We start from the raw sequence: 20,219 nt of genomic DNA, 5'->3' as shown, positions 1-20,219 counted from the left end.
TTCCTGGCTTGTGCTGTTAATGGATGGGGTCATTTCACGTGGACCTGAGTGAGAATTGTATGATGTGACCTTATACACCTTGAGTTACTTTTGTTCAAGTCTTAGCTTCAGGTTTCACATTGCTTAAGAAAAGAAAGGAAGTTCTTTTAGTTTATTTGGTTAATAACATCCTGCTGTGGTCTTTAAAGCATTATGGATCATCTGTTGGTGCAAGAGACAACAGTTACAAGTTGCACTAGAAGTTTAATCTCAATATGAGAAAGCAGTTCTTTACAGAGAAATCAAACAACCCCCTGAGAGTTTTGGTGGAGTCTGTATCACTGGGAGATGTTCAAGATGCAGTTAGATAATCTCATCTCTGTTCCCTTTCCCACAAAAGTTTGGACCAGAAGGTCCCCTTTGAAGCCCAAACCTGGGCTGTTATGTGATTATGAGATCAGTTAGATGAGACACTTTCAGTGAAAGTTTGAAGTTTTGTTTGAAGGACTGGTGCTAAGACCATTCTCCCACCTGATGTTCTTGCAGATCAGCTGACACTCGATGACATAGAGAAGTCTGTTAATGATGATATGAAGCGAATCATTCCTTGGCTTCAGCAGCTCAAGTGAGTGACTTGTACAATTCACTTTGTTTGCATGGAATGAATCACCACATTTGTATTCTGGATGAGGACACTTGCATGGCTTTGTGTTGTACCACACTAGGGGTTATACTTTCTCACTGTTGTAAGCAACCTTGAGTATTTGTCATCTCTTCTAAGCAGTGAAGGAAAGTCTGGTTTTATTTGGAATTGATTCCATAGCCCTGCTTTAATTTTCCCCCTCACATGTAGCCTCATGCATTGCTATATGCACACTTTGCTTTCAGTCTTTTCACTTTGAAATAGCAGACCACTTGCTTCCTGAGAATCTCTTTTTCTGTTCATGTTCATCTTCTATGTCCTTTATTTCACTCTATTTCTACAGCTGAACTCTGCTTGTTTCTCAACAAGAATGATCTCACTTCTCACAGTACAGAGGAAAAACCAGGAAGTGGCCTAGGATGATTTAAATAATACCTGTTTATCTTCTTGCACTTCAGCCCTTGCTGGTTTAAGTCTCTAATCTTCCTTCCATAAAGCCCTGAGATATAAGCACAAGATACATTTGGCTCCCATAAGAGGTTGTAGCAAATAATACAAACACAGTTTGCATCTGCATGAGAACTGAGTTCCACCTGCTCTGTCGTTTTGGAAATTCCCAGTGCTCTGAGTTAATTGCAGGGTGAAATCTCTATTTGAGGAATTCTGCTTCTAAAAGAAGCTTGATGATGCATGAAGCACTGGCACCCTGGAGAAACTAATCAACCTCCCTTTGTTATAAATAATGTACTTGAGATAATGGCTTGGGTAGTGCTGCAGTTTCTGGGGAAGCTCGGCAGTCCACAGAATGTCTTTTAGGACAGCTGTATCTGACATGTATCTGTGACAATAAATGTGCTGTGTTGTGATGGAGAGGTGCTGAGCACCCACACTTCCCACTGCTGTTGTCAGTGGAAGTTTGACTGAATACCCAAGCCATGCATTTCTGAGCCCCTTTCAAGCCTAGCTGGTTTCCCTGGCCTTGCCACCATAGGCAAAATCTGTTGGAGCAGGACAAATTTTAATTCCAAACATGAGAACAAATTTGGTGTCTTCATCTCCAAACTTATTCAGGTGAATGAGTTTGTTAATAACATAGCTCAGAGTGACATCCAGCTTCAGTGACTTTTTTTTACTGTATTGTTTAGCAGCATATGGGAGCAAAGATTTTTCTTTCTATACCAAAACGTGATTGAAGATTCCAGATTGTCAGATGATTGCAATCTGCATGTTTTTTTATGTTTTCCTTCTATGTTTTATGTTTGTAATTTCATATTGTAGTATATAAAAATTTATTCAGCAAATAATTTCAGGGCTTTTCTTCTTGAACTAACAGCTGTCTGTTAAGCTGAAGACAAGATGTAAAGATAGTGATAAGAAAATACGAAGTAATGATATTTTCTATGTGATTTTTCTTTATTTAACTTGTGATGCAGTAATAGATGTTGGCTTAGAATATGACTGACTCCTGATTTGACACTAATGCTCTAATACACTGCAGTGTATTAGAATCATGAAACCATCTCAGCGTACTAACACCTTTATTTCCATGCAAGGTTCTGGCTTGGACAGCAGCGCTGCAAACAGTCTATAAAACATCTGCCTACAGTGAGCAGTGAAACTCTTCAGCTAGCTAATTATGCCAGCCACCCAGTGGGAAACCTTTCCAAACACAAACTGTTCATCAAACTCACTCGCCTTCCCCAGTACTACATTGTAAGTAACTGAAAAGTGCTTCTGTCTTTTGCTCCCTGTCATGGATATCCCAGGCAGTCTGTTGTACTGTTAACTCTTGACATTAGCAAGTGATTGATATAATGCTTAATTCTCTCCTCTCCCTCCCTTCTCCTCTGGGTTTGTTAAGCACTCAGGCTCATACAGAAGAAGGCACATACAGATTTATTACTCAGCAACCTTCCCATTCTCTGTGTTTCCTGAAAGATTTGGTCTTTCTTCTCTTCTTGGATACCTTTCCTATCCACAGTATTAATAGATTGAAAAAAACTAATGTCTGTTCTTTGAAAAGGAAAGGATAGGAACTGAATTAGGCTTACTCTTAGCTTGAGAATCTTCTCAATTTGTTTTGTTTAAATACAGGTTGTAGAAATGTTTGATGTTCCTGGCAACCCTACAGAGCTAGAGTACAAGTACCATTTTCTGTCTGTGAGCTATGCTGAAGGAGATGACAGCCCTGCCACTGCACTTTTACTACAGCAGTTCAAACCAAACATTGAAGAGTTGGTACTGGACACAAAAAGTGGCAAACAAATGAAAAGTGGTGTCAAGCGCAAGGTACGTGTTCCAAAAGCCACTGGGGTGGTTACAGAGCATGAAAGCTCAACACACATTCTGAGCATCAATTCCAGCTTTAGTAGCCATGTTTCCAGTGTTTGTATGACTGACATCTTCCTTTGGACTGCTTCCCTAGGGAGATGCTGGGAAAGTGTTTTGTAACAGTTGTCCTTCAGTTCATGCCAGGCCTACTCCGCTGCTCTCAGAGCCAAGGCAGAGCTCTGTGCAGAGGAGTGTGTATATTGTACATGTGGAGTGCTGCTATCTGGGTGATACACTTTGGGCCATGTGTGGATTTTGAAGGACTTGCAGGGGCTGATAAGAGTTATTTCTTGGGGCCAGGCTGACATGGCTTAGTGATCTACAAGTACTGTTTTAAGGACAGGCTTTAACTGAATTGTTTCAGTCCTGAAGTGGATCCTTCCAAGAGTTTGTGCTTAGAGTGTGATTCATTTAACACTTAGATGAATGAGGTTATTCTCTGACATATCTTCAGTGTTTACTCCAAATATGCAATTACATTGGTCTTTATTTTAATTCTAGTTATCTGGAGATCCATGTTCCATAGAACCCAAGAAACCAAAACGGTCGGGAGAAATGTGTGCCTTCAATAAAGTGCTAGCTCATATTGTAGCCATGTGTGATACAAATATGCCCTTTATAGGGCTTCGGATAGAGGTAGGTATTAAAAAAATATTTTTTTCCCTTCTTCCCCTCCCCTGCTCCTGATTTTGGTGTCTAGATGTGACTATTGTGGTCATGTGCTCACTCTGGAGTTCCCCTGCCAGCTGAGCCCGGGTGACTCAGTCTTCTGCACTGTGTTGCTCTAGTCTGACTTGTTAGAGCTGCTTCTCTTGGTACAAAGCACTGCAAAAAGCTTGAAAAGTTGAGGGAAAAGGGAACATGAGGATGAAAGATGCACTTGTGGGAAGGGTTGGGAAATAACTTTATACCAGATTTGCACAGACTGGTTTTTGGCTTTCCAGTGCTTGAGGATGTGAAACATCTGTCACCCTCAGGGGGAAATAAAAAAGTCCTTGAAAATGTTGCAAGTTCTTTGCTTGCCTTTTTACTTGGAATAACATTTTTCTTGTTCACTCCTAGTTATCCAATATGGACATTCCTCACCAGGGAGTACAAGTAGAAGGAGATGGCTTCAGCCATGCAATACGTTTATTAAAGTAAGAGGATATTCTCTGTGTTTCATTTATTACTGTACATACACTTGAGAGGGGGAAAAAGGCTTGTTTGGAGATAACAATAAGAATATCAGGACAGGGACAGGATTTTTGGTTTTTTATTTTGGGTTTTTTTTTCCTTTTATTTTTTTTGGAGGTATGTTAATACTGTGTGTCTTCTACTTGGATGTGAAGCTAGAGAAAGGGGAAAATTAGAGTAGACTAAGAGCCAACTACAATTTTTTCACTTCATTAGCCTAAACTGAGGGGCTCTGAAAACAGTTTGACAGTCCTCCATCCTTAAATCCAGGCAGTGCTAAGGAAGAAGTGGTGATGATTCATGATTCATGCAATTTTAGATCAGATCAGAGGCCTACATACTCCATATGGTATTTGACAATTATGTGAAACTGCAGAGGAAAATGCCAGGAATCCCAGAAAAGACAATTGCATGGTGAAGAGGTTGTAGAGGAAATATCTGAGAATCATGCAGTAATTTAATAGGATATTTAGGCCCAAGTGCAGGACTTTGCATTTGTTTTCATGGAACTTCATAAGATTCCCGTTAACTTGTTCCTCCAGCCATCTGTGATCTCTCTGAAGGGCAGCCCTGACCTCCAGCATGTTAAGTGCTCCCTTCAGTTTGTCATCATCTGCAAATTTACTATTCTTCTGTATCATATAGGCTACTGAAATAGTTATATTGAAATTCTTAATAGCAGGCCAATAGTATCTGCCTCTGTGTTAACCCTGAGGAATCCAGCCACAAGCAGCCACTAACTGGATCTGCAACAAATAAAGTTTAAAGCAGAAAACCACAAACCCCAAAGACACCTCCTAGAGTGAAACCTTTGTAACTCCTTTTCTGCTGCAAAAATGTACAGTGACATAAAGGCAGCAGAGTCCAAATGCATCAGGCCCTACCTTTTTAACTTTGCATATGAGCAGAGAACTTGTGAGCTGAAGTTAAGGGTAGAACATGAGATTTCTAGCTAGATCCTCAAGGAATTTGAAAAAGAGTTTGGCATGTTTTTACTTAAGCTTTATTTAGTCTGTCCCCTGAGCTCAATTCACACGTTGGGATATGAATAAATTAGTGAGTACTAAGGGAACTGCCAGGGTGTTCATTGCGTGTAGAGCAAGCTTGTTCTACAAGGCAAATGAATTCAGATTGCCACAGAACTTCGTTATTTTCATCTTTTTTGGCTTATTCCTCTGTATAAGAGCTTTATATTGGTGAGCTCTTAGTTCACCAGGAGATAAGGACAATTCAAGAGATCCTTTAACAGTCTGTAATTTGCAGGTGTTGAATCCTGTATAAAAAGTGGTCTTAGCTCAGAGTGCTTTTGTGACACACTTATTACAGTCCTTGAAGAGGAACAGGTTATCTCACTGAGCAGTCCAGCTGCCTTTGCTGTTGATTTGTTCATTCTTTCATGTCCCTTGAGAGTCCTTCAGGAAATGGTAGAAGGTAGTGTTGTTACTTGTGGAACTGCACTGTGTCTAATGGAGATTCTGTTTTTGTCATGTATAGAATTCCTCCCTGTAAAGGTGTAAACGAGGAAACGCAGAAGGCTCTGGACCGATCTCTTCTTGATTGCACTTTCCGACTACAAGGTAGAAATAATCGCACGTGGGTGGCCGAGCTGGTGTTTGCAAACTGCCCTCTGAACAGCACTTCATCCAGGGAACAAGGCAAGTTTCATTGAGGAACACTGGTAAATTTTGTTGCTTTGTAGTTTACATTGTCTGGTCCAGTAGTTTTAGTGTCTTGGTGTAACTGGACAGCTGTCTGCTTCTAAGATTTCTAATAAACCGTAGTGTACCTTGATCAAAATTCTGACTGCTGAGTTGATGCATTTTTGTTATTTCAATGTGCTTCCTGGTCACTTGCCACTTTACAGTCTGTAAACCACAGCTCAGGAACCACTGGGTTGATCAGTATTTCCCATCTCCTCACACTGCAGGACCAACCCGCCATGTTTACCTGACGTATGAGAACCAGTTGTCTGAACCAGTTGGAGGGCGCAAGGTGGTCGAGATGTTCCTCAATGACTGGAACAGTATTGCTCGGCTGTACGAGTGTGTCCTGGAGTTTGCACGGTCCTTACCAGGTACAGAAATCACCTCCTTTTTGTCAAAGTGGTGGGCTCACAGATGACTGTAATTTTCTCACTCTCTCTTCCCTCCCCTCTTCACAGACATCCCCAACCACTTAAACGTTTTCTCAGAAGTTCGGATCTACAACTATCGAAAACTTATCCTTTGTTACGGAACTACCAAGGGGAGCTCAGTGAGTAACTCCTAAATAGGCTTCAAATGTATGACTGAAAACAGAATGTGTAGGCTTAGACTTCTCAGAATTTTGCTGCACAATTTTTCTTTGTAGTGGAATTAATGTAGATGAATGTAGAAAAGACAGAGGGTGCCACATTGCTGATTTGCTGGGCTGCTGGAAGTTCAGTGGTTTTGAGAATTTCTGTTAGATGTTTTATATTGTGGGAAGGACAGTTGTGTGCTTCTGACTGATGAAAGCTGGTGTGGCAGCCTTTTTCTGAAAAACTTTGTGTAAGTGTTGTTACTGCTCACTGCTGTACTGGGATATATGGATGGATATGTGTAAACTGAATGCCTAATTCTGCCTTAAAAGAGAGGACTAATAAAGTTTTAAATATGGTGCTGTGCTTTCAATGAGGTATTCATTGATTATTTTGTAGCAATGCTGTTACCTTGTTCAGAACTCTAGCTTCCTCTGTAATATTTGAATTTGCAACTTATTAATTAAATAACTGATTACTTGCTCACATCTTTGTGTTAAGTGCAAGGTAGAGGAGGAAGTAAGTGCACGTTTATTTCAGATTAAGAATATAGTTTGGGGTGCAACTGATGTGAAGTAGCTTCATACACTTGAAATTTGCTTCCTGGGACCTTTGTGTGTTCATTTTCTAAGCTGAATTTTTTTAAAAAGTATTTTTACATGCATTTTCATGGGAAGTGTGTGTAAATATATATATATATGTATACATACGTACATATGTATGTTATATGTATGTAAGTAGCCAGAGCAGCAGTATGGACTTTGCATTTAACTTCCTTACATATTATCCAGTACTCATTTTTGTGTAATGTAACTTAAGAAAACCAGTCCACCTCCAGCAACTCACTAATCAGTTTTCCACACCACAAATCTCTCCAAGTTTAATTTTCTCTCTCTCACTTTGGCAGAAAAGATTCTTTTGGTTTTTGGTTGAGTTGCTGATATAAGTGTCCAGTTCTGTGATTGCCAACAATCCAGGCAGCTAAATAGGTGTTAAACCTGAGGGTGCCTTTTTTTTTTTTCTTCACAGCCTCAGCAGCTTTTGAGGAAGGCGAATTATGAATCTGTTGAGATTTCATAGAAAATGGGGGGAAGATTAAATCTGACCAACTTTCTTGTTATAATCTCTTACTATAACCTCTTATATTACAGGTTATTACAACCTGTAATATAAAAGTAGAATAAGTAAGTTATTACAACCTACTTGTTCTAGCTTCCAAGACCATTTTATGTTTGTGACATTGCAGATCAGCATTCAGTGGAACTCCATCCTCCAGAAGTTCCATATTTCACTGGGAACAGTTGGCCCAAACTCAGGTTGCAGTAACTGTCATAACACAATTCTGCACCAGCTCCAGGAGATGTTTAATAAGACACCAAACGTGGTGCAGTTGTTACAGGTAATGTTCTCAAATCTTGTATCAAGAGAATTGCAATACACTAGGGAGCTGAATTCAGATTAAACTGTTCTCTTCAAGGGTGTTATTGTTTATGAATCTCATTGCCAGAAAGCATCAAATTTTCCCTGCTATGCCTCATTTTCCCTGACCTTTCCTTTTGGATGAGCTACCTGACCTCTCACTCTCTGCTCTCTCCCAGGTTTTGTTTGACACTCAGGCTCCACTAAACGCCATCAACAAACTCCCAACCGTGCCCATGCTGGGGCTGACGCAGCGCACCAACACTGCCTACCAGTGCTTCTCCATCCTGCCCCAGTCCCCCACGCACATCAGGCTGGCCTTCAGGAACATGTACTGCATCGACATCTACTGCCGCAGCCGCGGCGTGGTGGCCATCCGCGACGGCGCCTACAGCCTCTTCGACAACAGCAAAATCGTCGAGGGCTTCTACCCCGCCCCTGGGCTAAAGGTGAGCACCCCTGTGTTTTCTGGCAGCTTGTAAATAAATGAGCTTCTCACTTGGAAGTGTGAATGTGGAGTGAAGAGCTTGGTGAAGGTGTTCTTTGTGGAGCTCTGTGGGCCCTTCCAAAATTTTGAGCGTAGAAGGAATTTTTTGATTTGTTGGTAGATCTGTTAATTAGTTTGAATTAAAACATTTCCTTTGAAAAAGTAACATCAAGTGCTAGGCTTTTTTTTTTTCTTATCTGTGTATTCAGGCATCCTTTTGTTGAAACTTGTGTCTAGGCTAGATGTGTGCTCCAGGATTAGCAGCAGCTGCTCCTCACAGACTGTTCTGTGTGGCAGTACAGTGCTCACAAGTTGCAGGTGGGACAATACTCCATGTCAGATGATTCTAGACAGAAACTTCTCTTTAAAACACTTCCCATCAGCATGTGTGCAGGAGCCTGTGGCTTTGCCTCTAAATGCAGTGCTGGTTCACTCTTTCTTAAAAAGGAATCTCTGCACACTGACAGAATACCTGTACCAGGTATTATACCTGTACCAGTGCTAGTTATACTGAAATACTGTAAAATGGCTCCCTTTGAGAAACAGGTTAATTTGCCAGTTTTTTTTCTGACAGTTGCAACTGAATATTGATTTTCTCATATTTCATTTAACTGATCCTGAACATCTGCCTCTTTAAAAAATGCCAAATGAAAGGTTAATGGAAAGAAGGAGATTGTAGATACCAGTGTAAAGTGGTAGAAGAGAATGGAAATGGGAGAGTAGAGGAGGAATTAATTCAATAAAGTTGGCAGGTTCCTCTGGGTAGAAAAGAATGCTGTGGAGCAAGTGACTTAGATGTTCTTAACTAAACAGGGCAGTTGCAGATGTGATACAACAGCCCTGTAGGTTCTGGATACTCAGGAGTTGTTCTGGAAAAGGTATTTCTAACTGCAAACTTTTCCTTATCTTTAAAGAGAGAATAAAAATGTTGGTATTTCTATTTACTGGAAATATTTCTTGTTATAGAGCCAGGTCTATTTATTAATTGATATATTTGCAGACTAATTACACTGTAATTAATGAATGCCCACTAGTATTTAGTTCCAGAGACTTGCCTGTCTCCTATGTGCTGTAGGTGATAAAGGTAGTTTTAAAGCTTAGCAAATACTGCCTTCATTTGTATAGTAAAATTTAAATGGGCAAACTGCTAACAAAAGTGCTTTTTCCACAGACATTCCTGAACATGTTTGTTGACAGCAACCAGGATGCACGGAGACGATCTGTAAATGAAGATGATAACCCACCCTCTCCTATCGGAGGAGACATGATGGATTCTTTGATATCACAGCTCCAGCCCCAGCAGCCACCACAGCAGCCACAGCAACAGGTACCCTTCAGGCAAAATAAATGTTTATTGCCTTCCACAATAGTAGATTTCTAAGAACTTCATGTTCTAAAGGGATTAGCAGTAACAAAATGGAAAGGGAGACTATAAACTCACTCTGCTGTAGAATTCCTCTTCGGGCAAAATGTATTAATTTATTTTGCATTTCTCATTCCAGTGTAAACAGCCCATAGCATATGAACAGCAGCTTTGGAAGGTCACATGAGACTTGCTGCCTAGAAGCAAAGGACTAAGGGAGGGAAAACAACTGTTTAAGATAAAAGATGGGAGGGAGAGTCAGGAGGCTTTGCTGTTGCAGGGTGACAGATAAAAGGAGAGAGGTACAGAGGTATTATGTCTTTAGAAGAAACTGAAAAAAACAGTGAGCACTAAACAAGATAGTCTAGAAAATCAAACAACTGTGTGGATGAACCTGTAAGACCAAAGCCTCATTAGTATTCTCCTGCATATACTTAATTTTTGTTTTGGTACAAAATGATCAAAAGTTTTAATTGTCCTGTGTTGACAATTTCAGCCATTTGCAAAACAGGCAGGAGCCTCTGGAGCATATCCTCTCACCTCACCACCCACCTCCTACCACAACACAGTGACACCCTCCCCGTCCATGATGCACACACAGTCACCAGGTAGGATGGCTGGGAGCTGGTCCTGTCCTAGAAAAATAGGTCTTTGTGCTTGTGTGTTTTTTCTATTATTTGAGCTGTGTTTAGCCCCAGACTAGCCAAGAGAATGCACCTTACACTGTGGGGAAAAAAAGCAGGGTCCTGCCATGCATGTTTTTGAAAGTACATTTTGAAGCTAAAAAATCCGATTAAGTAAAACTGCCATCTTTAGCTGTGTAATATTTGGGGTGTTTCATCATTACTGTTTATAATTTGCTAAGACATAAACCTGTTAATTTTCAATACCTGCTTTTTCAGAAAAGCTTTTCATCACCAAAGCTCTGCTTTCTGCTCCCAGCTGTTGTAGAACAACAGCTGAAAGTGTTTAAATTTGAGGAAGGGCTGGGCACAGGGGAAATGCCATTCTTCAAGCCAGATATCATGGGAAGTTTCCTTTGTGTGGTAAATCAACCTGAAAAATATAACAGTCATGCATGTACAAAATAAAGTCATTGAGTGCAAAAACAAATTCTCCTGAATCTTGTTTGCTGTCTCCCTAAATAGGAGGGAGCAGTTGATAGAAAAAAAATAGAACAGAAAGATGGGAAATGTGTATGTCAAGTGATGTGATGTCTTTGATCAGGAAATTTGCATGCTGCAAGCTCACCTAGCGGGGCTTTAAGAGCACCATCACCAGCATCCTTTGGTCCAACTCCTTCACCTTCCTCTCTTGGAATCACAATGGGACAAACAGCTAATTTTGCCAGCCCACATGGTGAGTTCTTTACTGGCAGGAGTATATGTAGTAACAGGGAGGGCGGATTTGCTTCTTAAAATTAAGTCTTCCAGAGCAGACCTAAGGTAATTGAGAAAAATTCATGGTTTGTAATTGGCTCAAGTAGCTGTTTTCATATATGTGAGTGTTAATTGTTAACAGTAGTCAAAAGTAGCTGCATGGCATGTTGAGGTGTTCCTAACATGGTAAAAATTGACTCTCAGTCACTTCTTTCTGCTTACTAATGTAGGGAAATTCAGTGTGGTCTTGTAGCAGAACAGTGGCTGCAGCTTTTAATGAGCATTTTCTTTTGTTAGATTAGTTAGTGGATTTTCACTGCTTACATTTCCTGGAAAAATAACTGGAACAGGTTAGAAATTCACATACTTGCAATGGGAAAATGTTGTCAAAATCTGGCTGGTTTGACATATCTGTGTGTGAGCAACCTGCCTTTTGGTTGTTTCCTTTATTAATTTGGTTGGGTTTTTTGGAAAGCTGCCAAAATAATCCTTTGTGTAATCACAGTGCATTGGAAACTGTTCTATAGATCACAACAAATGAACAGTTCAGATGATAATTACCACACATCAGTTTGACTGTTGAGATGAATAAAGTGAGAGAGATGTACCACAGAGTAGGTTTAAGGTTCTGCTCAGTCTGTAGAGCAGAGATACCTTTGCAGCAATAACTGTAAGATACTGAATAAATAAGGAACTGTCTGGCTGAGGCTTCCTTTGCTAAGGAGCAGTAGAAGTCCAGGTCTGTAGGCAAGAGCTCCTTTTGGCTTAGAACCCATTACTTGTTGAACATGACTATTTTCCTTAGCATTCTACTTTTTAAAAAATACAACCTGGAAACCCTTGAAGTCTGTATCTTGATTTTTACTCTCTGCCCCTACTCATGTGTTTTGTATGGTTGTAAAAAGTAGTCTGAAAGCTTGCAGGCACTTTCATGCTTTACAGATTTTAGTAAGCCTCTTTTAGATTTCTCTATTAGGAAGCCTTTTACTTTTTAAAGAAATAATAATGGTCTTGTAACATCTGTAGGTACCATAGACCCAAGCTCACCCTACACCATGATGTCACCCAGTCAGCGTGCAGGGAATTGGCCAGGATCTCCCCAGGTCTCTGGTCCATCACCAGCAGCACGGATGCCTGGAATGTCACCAGCCAACCCTTCCCTTCATTCACCTGTCCCTGATGCCTCTCATTCCCCACGAGCTGGAACAAGTAGGCTTCTTTATCAGTGTTATAACTGTGAAACACTCATGTTTAACATTTCTAGCTGTGTTCTTTTTGGTAGTTTTTGTGTCAGTCTAACAGTTCCTTACTGTCCTTGTGCAGTAAAATGTCTAAGGAAATTAAGCCTTGATTCTGTCCTACTTCAAATCTTCAATAACAAATTGGAAAAGTGACCTAAAGCATACAGCATAAATGTCAGCAGGATTGATGATAGCTTTTGTTGAAGTGCAGAAATCAGTCTGAAACTATTGAACTCCATGACTAAGAGAAAAGTCTTCAGAGTGAGAGCAATGATAGGCACATTTGCCAACCCAAATACTAACTTTTCACATCATAGATTTGTAATGGTGCTCTTGCACGACTGATTTAGCCATTTTTACATCCCATTGAGTTTGTTGTGCAAACCTGCTGTCTGCTGGCATGCTGCAGAAAGAGGAGAAGGGAGGAGGATTTTAATGTTACTGAGACTCTTTGCATGGGTTCAGGGTCAAAACTAATTCCTTGTCTGTCTGATGCCTATCACTAGGCAGGCAAATTCTTAAATAAGAAGGATTGAGCTTTGGTCCAGAGGACTTATATATGAATAGAAGCAATTAAAGTGAAACATGTATCTAATGTTTCAGCTTAAATCCTCCCTTACTGCAAGTCCTTGTGTCCCCACAGGTTCCCAAGTCATGCCAACAAGCATGCCTCCACCTCGGAAACTACCTCAGCGCTCTTGGGCTGCATCCATTCCTACAATCCTCACCCACAGTGCCTTGAATATTCTGCTCTTGCCCTCTCCTACCCCTGGGCTTGTGCCAGGACTAGCTGGCAGCTATCTGTGCTCCCCTCTTGAGCGATTCCTTGGGTCAGTGATTATGAGGAGGCATCTTCAGAGGATCATTCAGCAGGAAACGGTAGGGCTTCAGTTTGAATGGACCTGTGGGTATGTGACTGCTCTGTGTCTTTCAAATCAGGCATAAACTGAAATGCTTCAAAAAAATAACTGTTTGCTGTTAGGCTTGTGCTCTACTTCTGATTTTTGCCATCTAAAGTGTCAAAATTTAGAGAAATCTTTTAGTTCCACTTCTTTTCCGCACAAATTAGATTTGGTCAGGTGATATTTGGTAATTGTTAAAATAGCAAGTCTATGACCAAGTATATGATCTAAGTTTCAGATGCTATGGGTTCTTTGGGTTTAGCATGTCCATTGGGAGTTTACTAGAACAGCCACGGGGTTACTGTGGATAGCACTCCTTGGCAGGACAGGCAGGGAAGTGAGTTACTAGTTAATACTCAGTTGGGAATGTTACTTTAGGGTTTGGGACAGACAAATGTGCCTCTTCACTTCTATGGCGTGGATTCAGTGACAGAGAAACCAAATCTGGCATAAGCTTAATTCTCAAGGCAAATTTACCTGTATTAAAATACCATGTGTTTCTTTCTGGAAAGGGAGGTTGATCACTACACTTTGGGGAGGGAGTGAGAGTGTGTGTGTGTTTGTGTGTGTGTGCCATTTAATGAATGACTAATTGACTGTGAATCTCCTTTTTATGCAGCTACAGTTAATAAACTCCAATGAACCAGGTGTCATAATGTTTAAGACAGAGGCACTGAAATGCAGGGTTGCTCTCAATCCCAAAACCAACCAGACCTTGCAGCTGAAAGTAACACCTGAAAATACAGGACAGTGGAAATCAGAGGAGTTACAGGTTTTGGAGAAGTTCTTTGAAACAAGGGTATGTACTGAAATCAAGCATGTTGATGTTTTCATGCTTTGCTTTTAATCTCTGGTGTTGTTTTGAGTGGTCCTGCTGACTTTCACTGGCATGTGTTAGAGCTGCAAAAGATATAATGTCAGCTGTGCATGCTGGTTGCATATTAAATGATATATTTATTATCTAAATAGGCACTACTAAATAGTGTCTTTCTTTAGGTTGCAGGACCACCTTTTAAAGCAAACACCCTGATAGCCTTCACCAAGTTACTAGGGGCTCCCACACACATCCTCAGGGACTGTGTACACATCATGAAATTGGAGCTGGTAAGTCAACTGTTCTATTTATTTAGTTCACACAACTTTAGTTGTTATATTTTTGAAAAAAAGCTGATGTGTCTTTATCTACAAACACACAAATTATTGTAAATTTATACATAAGTTATTTAATGTTATTGGAGAAGTTTTCATTTTGCTACTAGCTTTCCTGGAAACGCTCAAAATTTCCTTTTAAAGGAAATTTAAATTTCCTTTAAACTTATGATTCTGGAACTGCAGACATGTTACAGCAGGCACGTGTATAGACTGACCAGAATCTTTCTGATTGAGTTACTGTGCTCAGTTCTTTCAGAGTTACTCTGATTTCTCTAAACCTGGCAACATCTGCAGGTTTAGCTAAAGAGGCACATTCTGCTTTGTGGTGCTTCCCTGTTTCATAGCTGTGTATGTCACTGACATGAGAACTTTGCTATTCTTTCTCTGTGCTGCTCTCTGAGCAGTTCCCTGACCAGGCAAGTCAGCTGAAATGGAACGTGCAGTTTTGTTTAACAATCCCTCCCAGTGCTCCACCAATTGCGCCTCCAGGAACACCTGCTGTTGTGCTGAAATCCAAAATGTTGTTTTTTGTAAGTAGAGCTATCTGTTTTAAAATTCTAACCCTGCATGTCTCTGAGATCATCATGAGTTCATAGCAAAACATAAACCCACTGTATCTGACAGCTGTAATAGCTAAAAGTGTTGTGCTGTTTGGAATCCTCGATTTGCTTCGATCTCTTTTGTAATGAGTTTGGTTTGTGTTCCTACTCTCCTTCCTACTAAAGCACAGCAACTCCTCGTGTTTCGTGTTCTTGGAGAGATGTTGACAGTATATAAAGTTCAGCTCCCTCTGGGCTGCATTTTCAAGTGCTCCCCTTGTGGGTGTTTAGTTGTTCTTTGAGGCACTAACCACCTAGATGGGTGAAGTGCACATTAGTGGTGCTGGGAGAGGAGAGAGGGATGAGATGTTCAGAACAAATCTGCATTAGTGTTGTGCCCGAGGCAATGCTCACTGTGGGGTGCTTTTGAGAAGACAATAGTCTCCACCTGACTGATAATTTCTCTGTTACAGAATTGATGTTTGAAAACAGGGGGGTGGGAGTACATGCTGTAGGCCTGGAGTGTTTAACTGTATCAGAAGTTGCACTGAAGTTCATGGTCATTTCATTTAACACACTTTTTGGGTTGTTTCTCCACAGCTTCAGCTAACACAGAAAACAACAGTCCCACAGGAAGCTGTTAGTATTATTGTCCCAATTATTTATGATATGGCTTCGGGTACAACGCAACAGGCTGACATTCCCAGGCAGCAGAACTCTTCTGTTGCTGCTCCAATGATGGTTAGCAATATTCTAAAGAGGTTTGCTGAACTGAATTCACCACGACCAGGTACTGTACATGTCCAGTAGATATATTCTCTTCACTCAGACATCTGTGACAAATCTCCAGTGTAAAACTAAACCTCTCTTAAGTCTGAATTCTTCTTGGTTTCTATCTTGCTTCTTTAGTGATTACAAACTCCTGATGTGACAGGCAATACATAATTAATAGGAAGTACTGGCAACACAGCAGAAGGTTGCACTGATGATTCAGGCTGGGTTTTGCTGTTCTGCCCAAGTGATAGAATGCACCCACCTCTTGTTGGCCCAACTCTTGCTGCTCAGTAAGAGTCAAACTTTTTGACAAATGGGCCTAGAATGAGTCACAAGAAATATGCTATGGCCAAGTGTCAGTTTTCATGGTTAATTATGAAGTTACTCAGCTTAACAGTAGCATGTAAAGGGATCTTAAAATAGTTACCAGAACTTGTCCACGTGCTGTGAATGATTTAAAACTAATTGCAGTGGTTGTATACTCCTTTGTCAGTGTGTCCACTAGCAGAGGTCCATACAGTTCTGTCCACCAGACGTGCTGTGAAGTGTTTGAGCTAGGTTGTTCTGAGTGTTCATTGGCCTGTAGGTAGTGCACTGTGAGCAGCGTTGTGCTTTGCTTTCCCTCTTGTTTGTCATACCTTTTATTTTTCTTTTATTATCTAAAACATGGAAAAACAGTAGCAGGTCCTTTGGGCAGCATGTTGTCTGTAAGCAGTGGTTTGGGGTCCTAGTACACGGATGGTTCATAAGAAAAGTAACTTTCAGTTCTGATGAAGAACATAATTTTTTCCAGTAACCCAGTGAATAGATGGAAGTTGTGAATCCAGAAGTTGACTCTTACTTCTCTTTTGTATAATTATTCATCTCGTTGTTATGCAGTAATTTTAACTATGCTTGATGGATTATTTCAATTGGTAGAACATGAGAAATGTTTACCTTAAATTGGTGTGGATATGCATACATTTCTGAAACTTGTGATGGGATTTAAATTAATATGCACTTTCTGTTTAACATGTAGTAATAGTGTAGGTAAATAGGAGAGAAAATAACCTTGAGAGCATGTGGAGTTCCCTGTAGGAGTTCTGTATGTGGAAAAGAGCTGTTGTTTGTATAGCACTTTTATTTCAAAATACATTAACTAAACTTCAGGTGTTGCTTTTGGAAGGTGCTTCCCCACAGATTTCCCCTGGTGTGGGGAAGGGTAGGTTGTTGCTTTGCTGTTTGTTATTGCCCTGAGTTGTGCTTTAAAGTAAACCCTCCACAAAATACCACAGGCAGAGCGAGTAACTGTCAAAGGTGCTCTGGAGATGCGTGGTGAGATGTTTTCTGATGGTCGCTAGATAGATCAAAATGGACAATTTTTGTTTGTTGTGCAAGTTTTGAAGCAGTTTTGGAATCCACTACAGGGAGCAAAGTATAGATGGGGAAAAGCATTGGAGCCACAAGCAGAACCTTGTCCAGGCAAAGGAAAATGTAGCTGGCTGAGCAGAGGAAATTTCTAGTAGTCCTTCCTCTAACTTCCAAAAGAAAGAATTAGTCTGTATGATTTTATTTATTTCCACCATCACCCAGCAAAAGTAGGATCTTCCCTGAGGACACTTGAAATGCAATTTCCTCTGTTCTTGTTGTCAAAACATACATTGTTATAGCAACAAGAATACCTTCTTTTCTTGACCATTGAAAGGTGATAGGAGAGCCAACAGATGAAGGTATATAGCTGGGAGACTTCTCTAAAACAGCAGGAGATGGGAGATCCCAGATGTGTGTCCTTTGTCGTCTGATGCTCCTTTCTCTTCTGCTGCTCCTGTGCTGTACCCAGGATTTTCCTGTCTTTCCTACCTGTTAGCTCTCTGCTGCACTAATTGCAATCTGCTTGGTTAAGGGAATTTTTCACTGTTTGAGTCAGGAAGGAGCAGGGCCTCCCATCGTGCACAGCTGATGTTACTGGCACTGTCGTTGTAACCTGGAATCAGTGTTGCCTTGTTCTGGCTGTATCTTTTTTACCTTTCTCTCTTTGTGAGAAAGTATTTTGTATTCAGCTTAATTTTCCTCTTAATAAAATGGTAGTGCCTGAAAAGTAAGTTCTTTTGAAAGAGTTTTCTTTTCAGATCTGTGGGCAAACACATTCTGCTGTGTTTAACAGTAAAGTGTTGACTCATTGTGAGTACACGTTGTCTAAGACCCCTTTACCTATGCCTCCATGGGAGAAAATACTTTACTTTGGGGAAATACTTGCATGAACTGAGAGGAAATCAATGCCCTGCAATAATAAGTTTAAACTTGAGCTGTAAGTCCAAAACCTACAGTATGTAGTGGACATCAATCTGGTAAGGAAATTAAAGTCCCTACGGATGCTGGAGGTGACCCTGAGAGAGGAGCTCAAGGGACTCGTGATGATTCTTAAAGCACTTCACAACTAAACATTTTTCAGTGTCTGATTTTCAGTGATGCAGTGGATGGTATTTAGTCCAGATTTGTAGCTTTGATATGATAATGACTTACCCAAAATAATCTTGGGAATCCCTAGTCTGGCAGTTCAGATTAATGCATCCCAACAGGCTCTGCTCTTATCTCTCTGCTCACACTGTTGCTCCTTCAGCAGCAAAATTCAATGTCTTCTAATTTATATTTCTTGAAATATGCAGGAAAAATTCAGCCCACAGTGACCAGGGTACAACAGTGGCTACTAATTGTATTCTCTTAGCAGGAAATAGTAGATGAAAATCACAGCTGCCTGTTGCTTCATCTTTTGTTGTTCTTCTTTAACCCTTTCGCTTCTGTTGGTTTTAACTTCTTTAAGCTATTCAAAACGTGTGTGTTTTTGTCAACAAGTGCTATTTAAAACTTGGGGTAGCCGTGGCTGGTTTTTCCTCTCAGTATTGAATCTCAGCTGTTTGAAACAAAGTCCACCTGCTCTGTATTTTATTTTGCAGTTTGGATGTTAAGGGTAGAGCCAGAGCAATTTGGTTGAAAGAAACAGATTCCTGGCTGTTGCCCAGTCTTGGAATTAGAAATGTTTCCAAGACTAAGCTTAGGACAGAAAACATCCTCCAGCTGTTTCAGACTTGAGTCTTTCAAAATATTTAGTTTCTGCTTGTAATCAATAGAAATAAAATTTGAAAAAGTTGGGGTTTTCTTTTCTTATGATGAGGTGCACTTAATTAATAACATACAGAAAAAATCGGACCACAGTCCATGTGCAATCAATTCTAGCATAGATTCAATCTTGACATTCAAAAACAATTAAAAGTTAAGAGCTACTTGCAATTCCACCAGCAACAAGAGCAGTCCTGCTGGGAAAGCTGGAGCTCCTTCAGCAGGTAGCTCCCACAAATCCCGACATCCCTGGAGGTTGCTGGGGTGTGGGAGTGGCAGCCTCTGGACCCTGGGCTCTGGCCTGGGGGCTCAGGGGGCTCAGTGAGGAAGGGCTGTGGGTGTGGGGCTAACCTGTCTCTTTTCCCTGCTCCAGAGTGAGGAAGGGCTGTCCGGGGCGCGGTGCTAACCTGTCTCTTTTCCCTGTTCCAGGTGAATGCACAATATTTGCAGCCGTTCGTGATTTGATGGTTAATCTTACGCTGCCCCCTGGGGGGCGTCCCTAGACACTTTTAAAAGAAGGCTGAAAGTGAGAAAAAACAGCAAAAAAAAATTTAAAAAAAAATAAAATAAAGCCTTCAGTTAAAAGAGGACGTTTTAATTTTACCTTTTTTTCTAAGAGCTAACTATAAACTGGCAAACTTTCAGGGATGCACTTTCATCACATGAGTATCACCACGACTTTTGTATAGTGCTGTTGTATAGTGTGTTTTAATGGGAGACACTTCAGACTAGGTAATAGATTGAAGTATCAGCTTGCTGGTAATAGATTTAATATTCTGTTTTATACTATAAAGATTATGAAAATGCCAAACTTGTTTGTTTTTCTGTTTTTCTTATGTTTTGGTGTAATAGTCTTTTTTTAAGGCAGGTCTGTCATTTTTGAATACTGTAAAACTGTGACAAACTTTATATTGAAGCTGTATTTTAATATGACTGCTTTGAATCCTTAAACAATTTATTTGGGCTTGTTGTAAACATGTCCCCAAAAAGCAATATTTAATAAACTGGATTAAAAAATCTTAAACTGGATGTTGTATCATCTTAAACTTTATTCCTCTCCTGTGTAGTTACTGATCAGATCTCTTATGTTCACACTTCCTGCACTATCTCTGCATGTGATCTTGGTTACTCACACGCACACTTGCTGCTAACTTAAAAACCCAAACAAATCTTTATTTATTTATTTATCCTCTGGGTTCCGTTTGTTCCAAATCAGAGCAGAACAGAGTTTGTTCATTTTCCTGGTTGTAAAAATAATCAGTAACTACTTAAAATGGTGCTTCATTTCTTGTATCAAGAACTACATCTCTTCTGTCCCAAAAGCAAAGCTTAGTGGAAGAAAGAACCTTTTGTCATCTTCTATGTAATCTGTAATAACAGACTCTTGTCTTATTGTAGAGGCAGGTAAGGTAGAAGCTGGACCTGCTACCACAAAATTGGAGAGGATGATCCAAAAAAGA

General features: G+C 40.3%; 1 protein-coding gene across 1 annotated transcript in view; it reads left to right on the top strand.

Moving 5' to 3' along the window:
• MED14 (mediator complex subunit 14) overlaps positions 1-19,783 on the top strand; it is a 34,657-nt gene extending 14,874 nt beyond the window's left edge. The window contains exons 12-31 of the mRNA XM_066545489.1: positions 526-604; positions 2,176-2,335; positions 2,717-2,911; positions 3,455-3,589; positions 4,016-4,092; positions 5,624-5,784; positions 6,057-6,203; positions 6,291-6,382; positions 7,654-7,806; positions 8,006-8,275; positions 9,485-9,640; positions 10,173-10,284; positions 10,904-11,035; positions 12,082-12,264; positions 12,940-13,175; positions 13,818-13,997; positions 14,195-14,302; positions 14,755-14,880; positions 15,490-15,679; positions 19,189-19,783. Coding sequence (XP_066401586.1) covers positions 526-604; positions 2,176-2,335; positions 2,717-2,911; positions 3,455-3,589; positions 4,016-4,092; positions 5,624-5,784; positions 6,057-6,203; positions 6,291-6,382; positions 7,654-7,806; positions 8,006-8,275; positions 9,485-9,640; positions 10,173-10,284; positions 10,904-11,035; positions 12,082-12,264; positions 12,940-13,175; positions 13,818-13,997; positions 14,195-14,302; positions 14,755-14,880; positions 15,490-15,679; positions 19,189-19,262 — 2,966 coding nt within the window. The 3' untranslated portion in view covers positions 19,263-19,783. The remainder of the gene's footprint in view (positions 1-525; positions 605-2,175; positions 2,336-2,716; positions 2,912-3,454; positions 3,590-4,015; positions 4,093-5,623; positions 5,785-6,056; positions 6,204-6,290; positions 6,383-7,653; positions 7,807-8,005; positions 8,276-9,484; positions 9,641-10,172; positions 10,285-10,903; positions 11,036-12,081; positions 12,265-12,939; positions 13,176-13,817; positions 13,998-14,194; positions 14,303-14,754; positions 14,881-15,489; positions 15,680-19,188) is intronic.
• The last annotated feature ends 436 nt before the right edge of the window (positions 19,784-20,219 follow it).

The sequence above is a fragment of the Molothrus aeneus genome, chromosome 2, assembly GCF_037042795.1.
Source record: "Molothrus aeneus isolate 106 chromosome 2, BPBGC_Maene_1.0, whole genome shotgun sequence".
NCBI classification, from domain to species: domain Eukaryota; kingdom Metazoa; phylum Chordata; class Aves; order Passeriformes; family Icteridae; genus Molothrus; species Molothrus aeneus.
The sequence above is the reverse complement of the archived record's forward strand: the minus strand, read 5'-3'. Positions and strand labels throughout refer to the sequence as shown.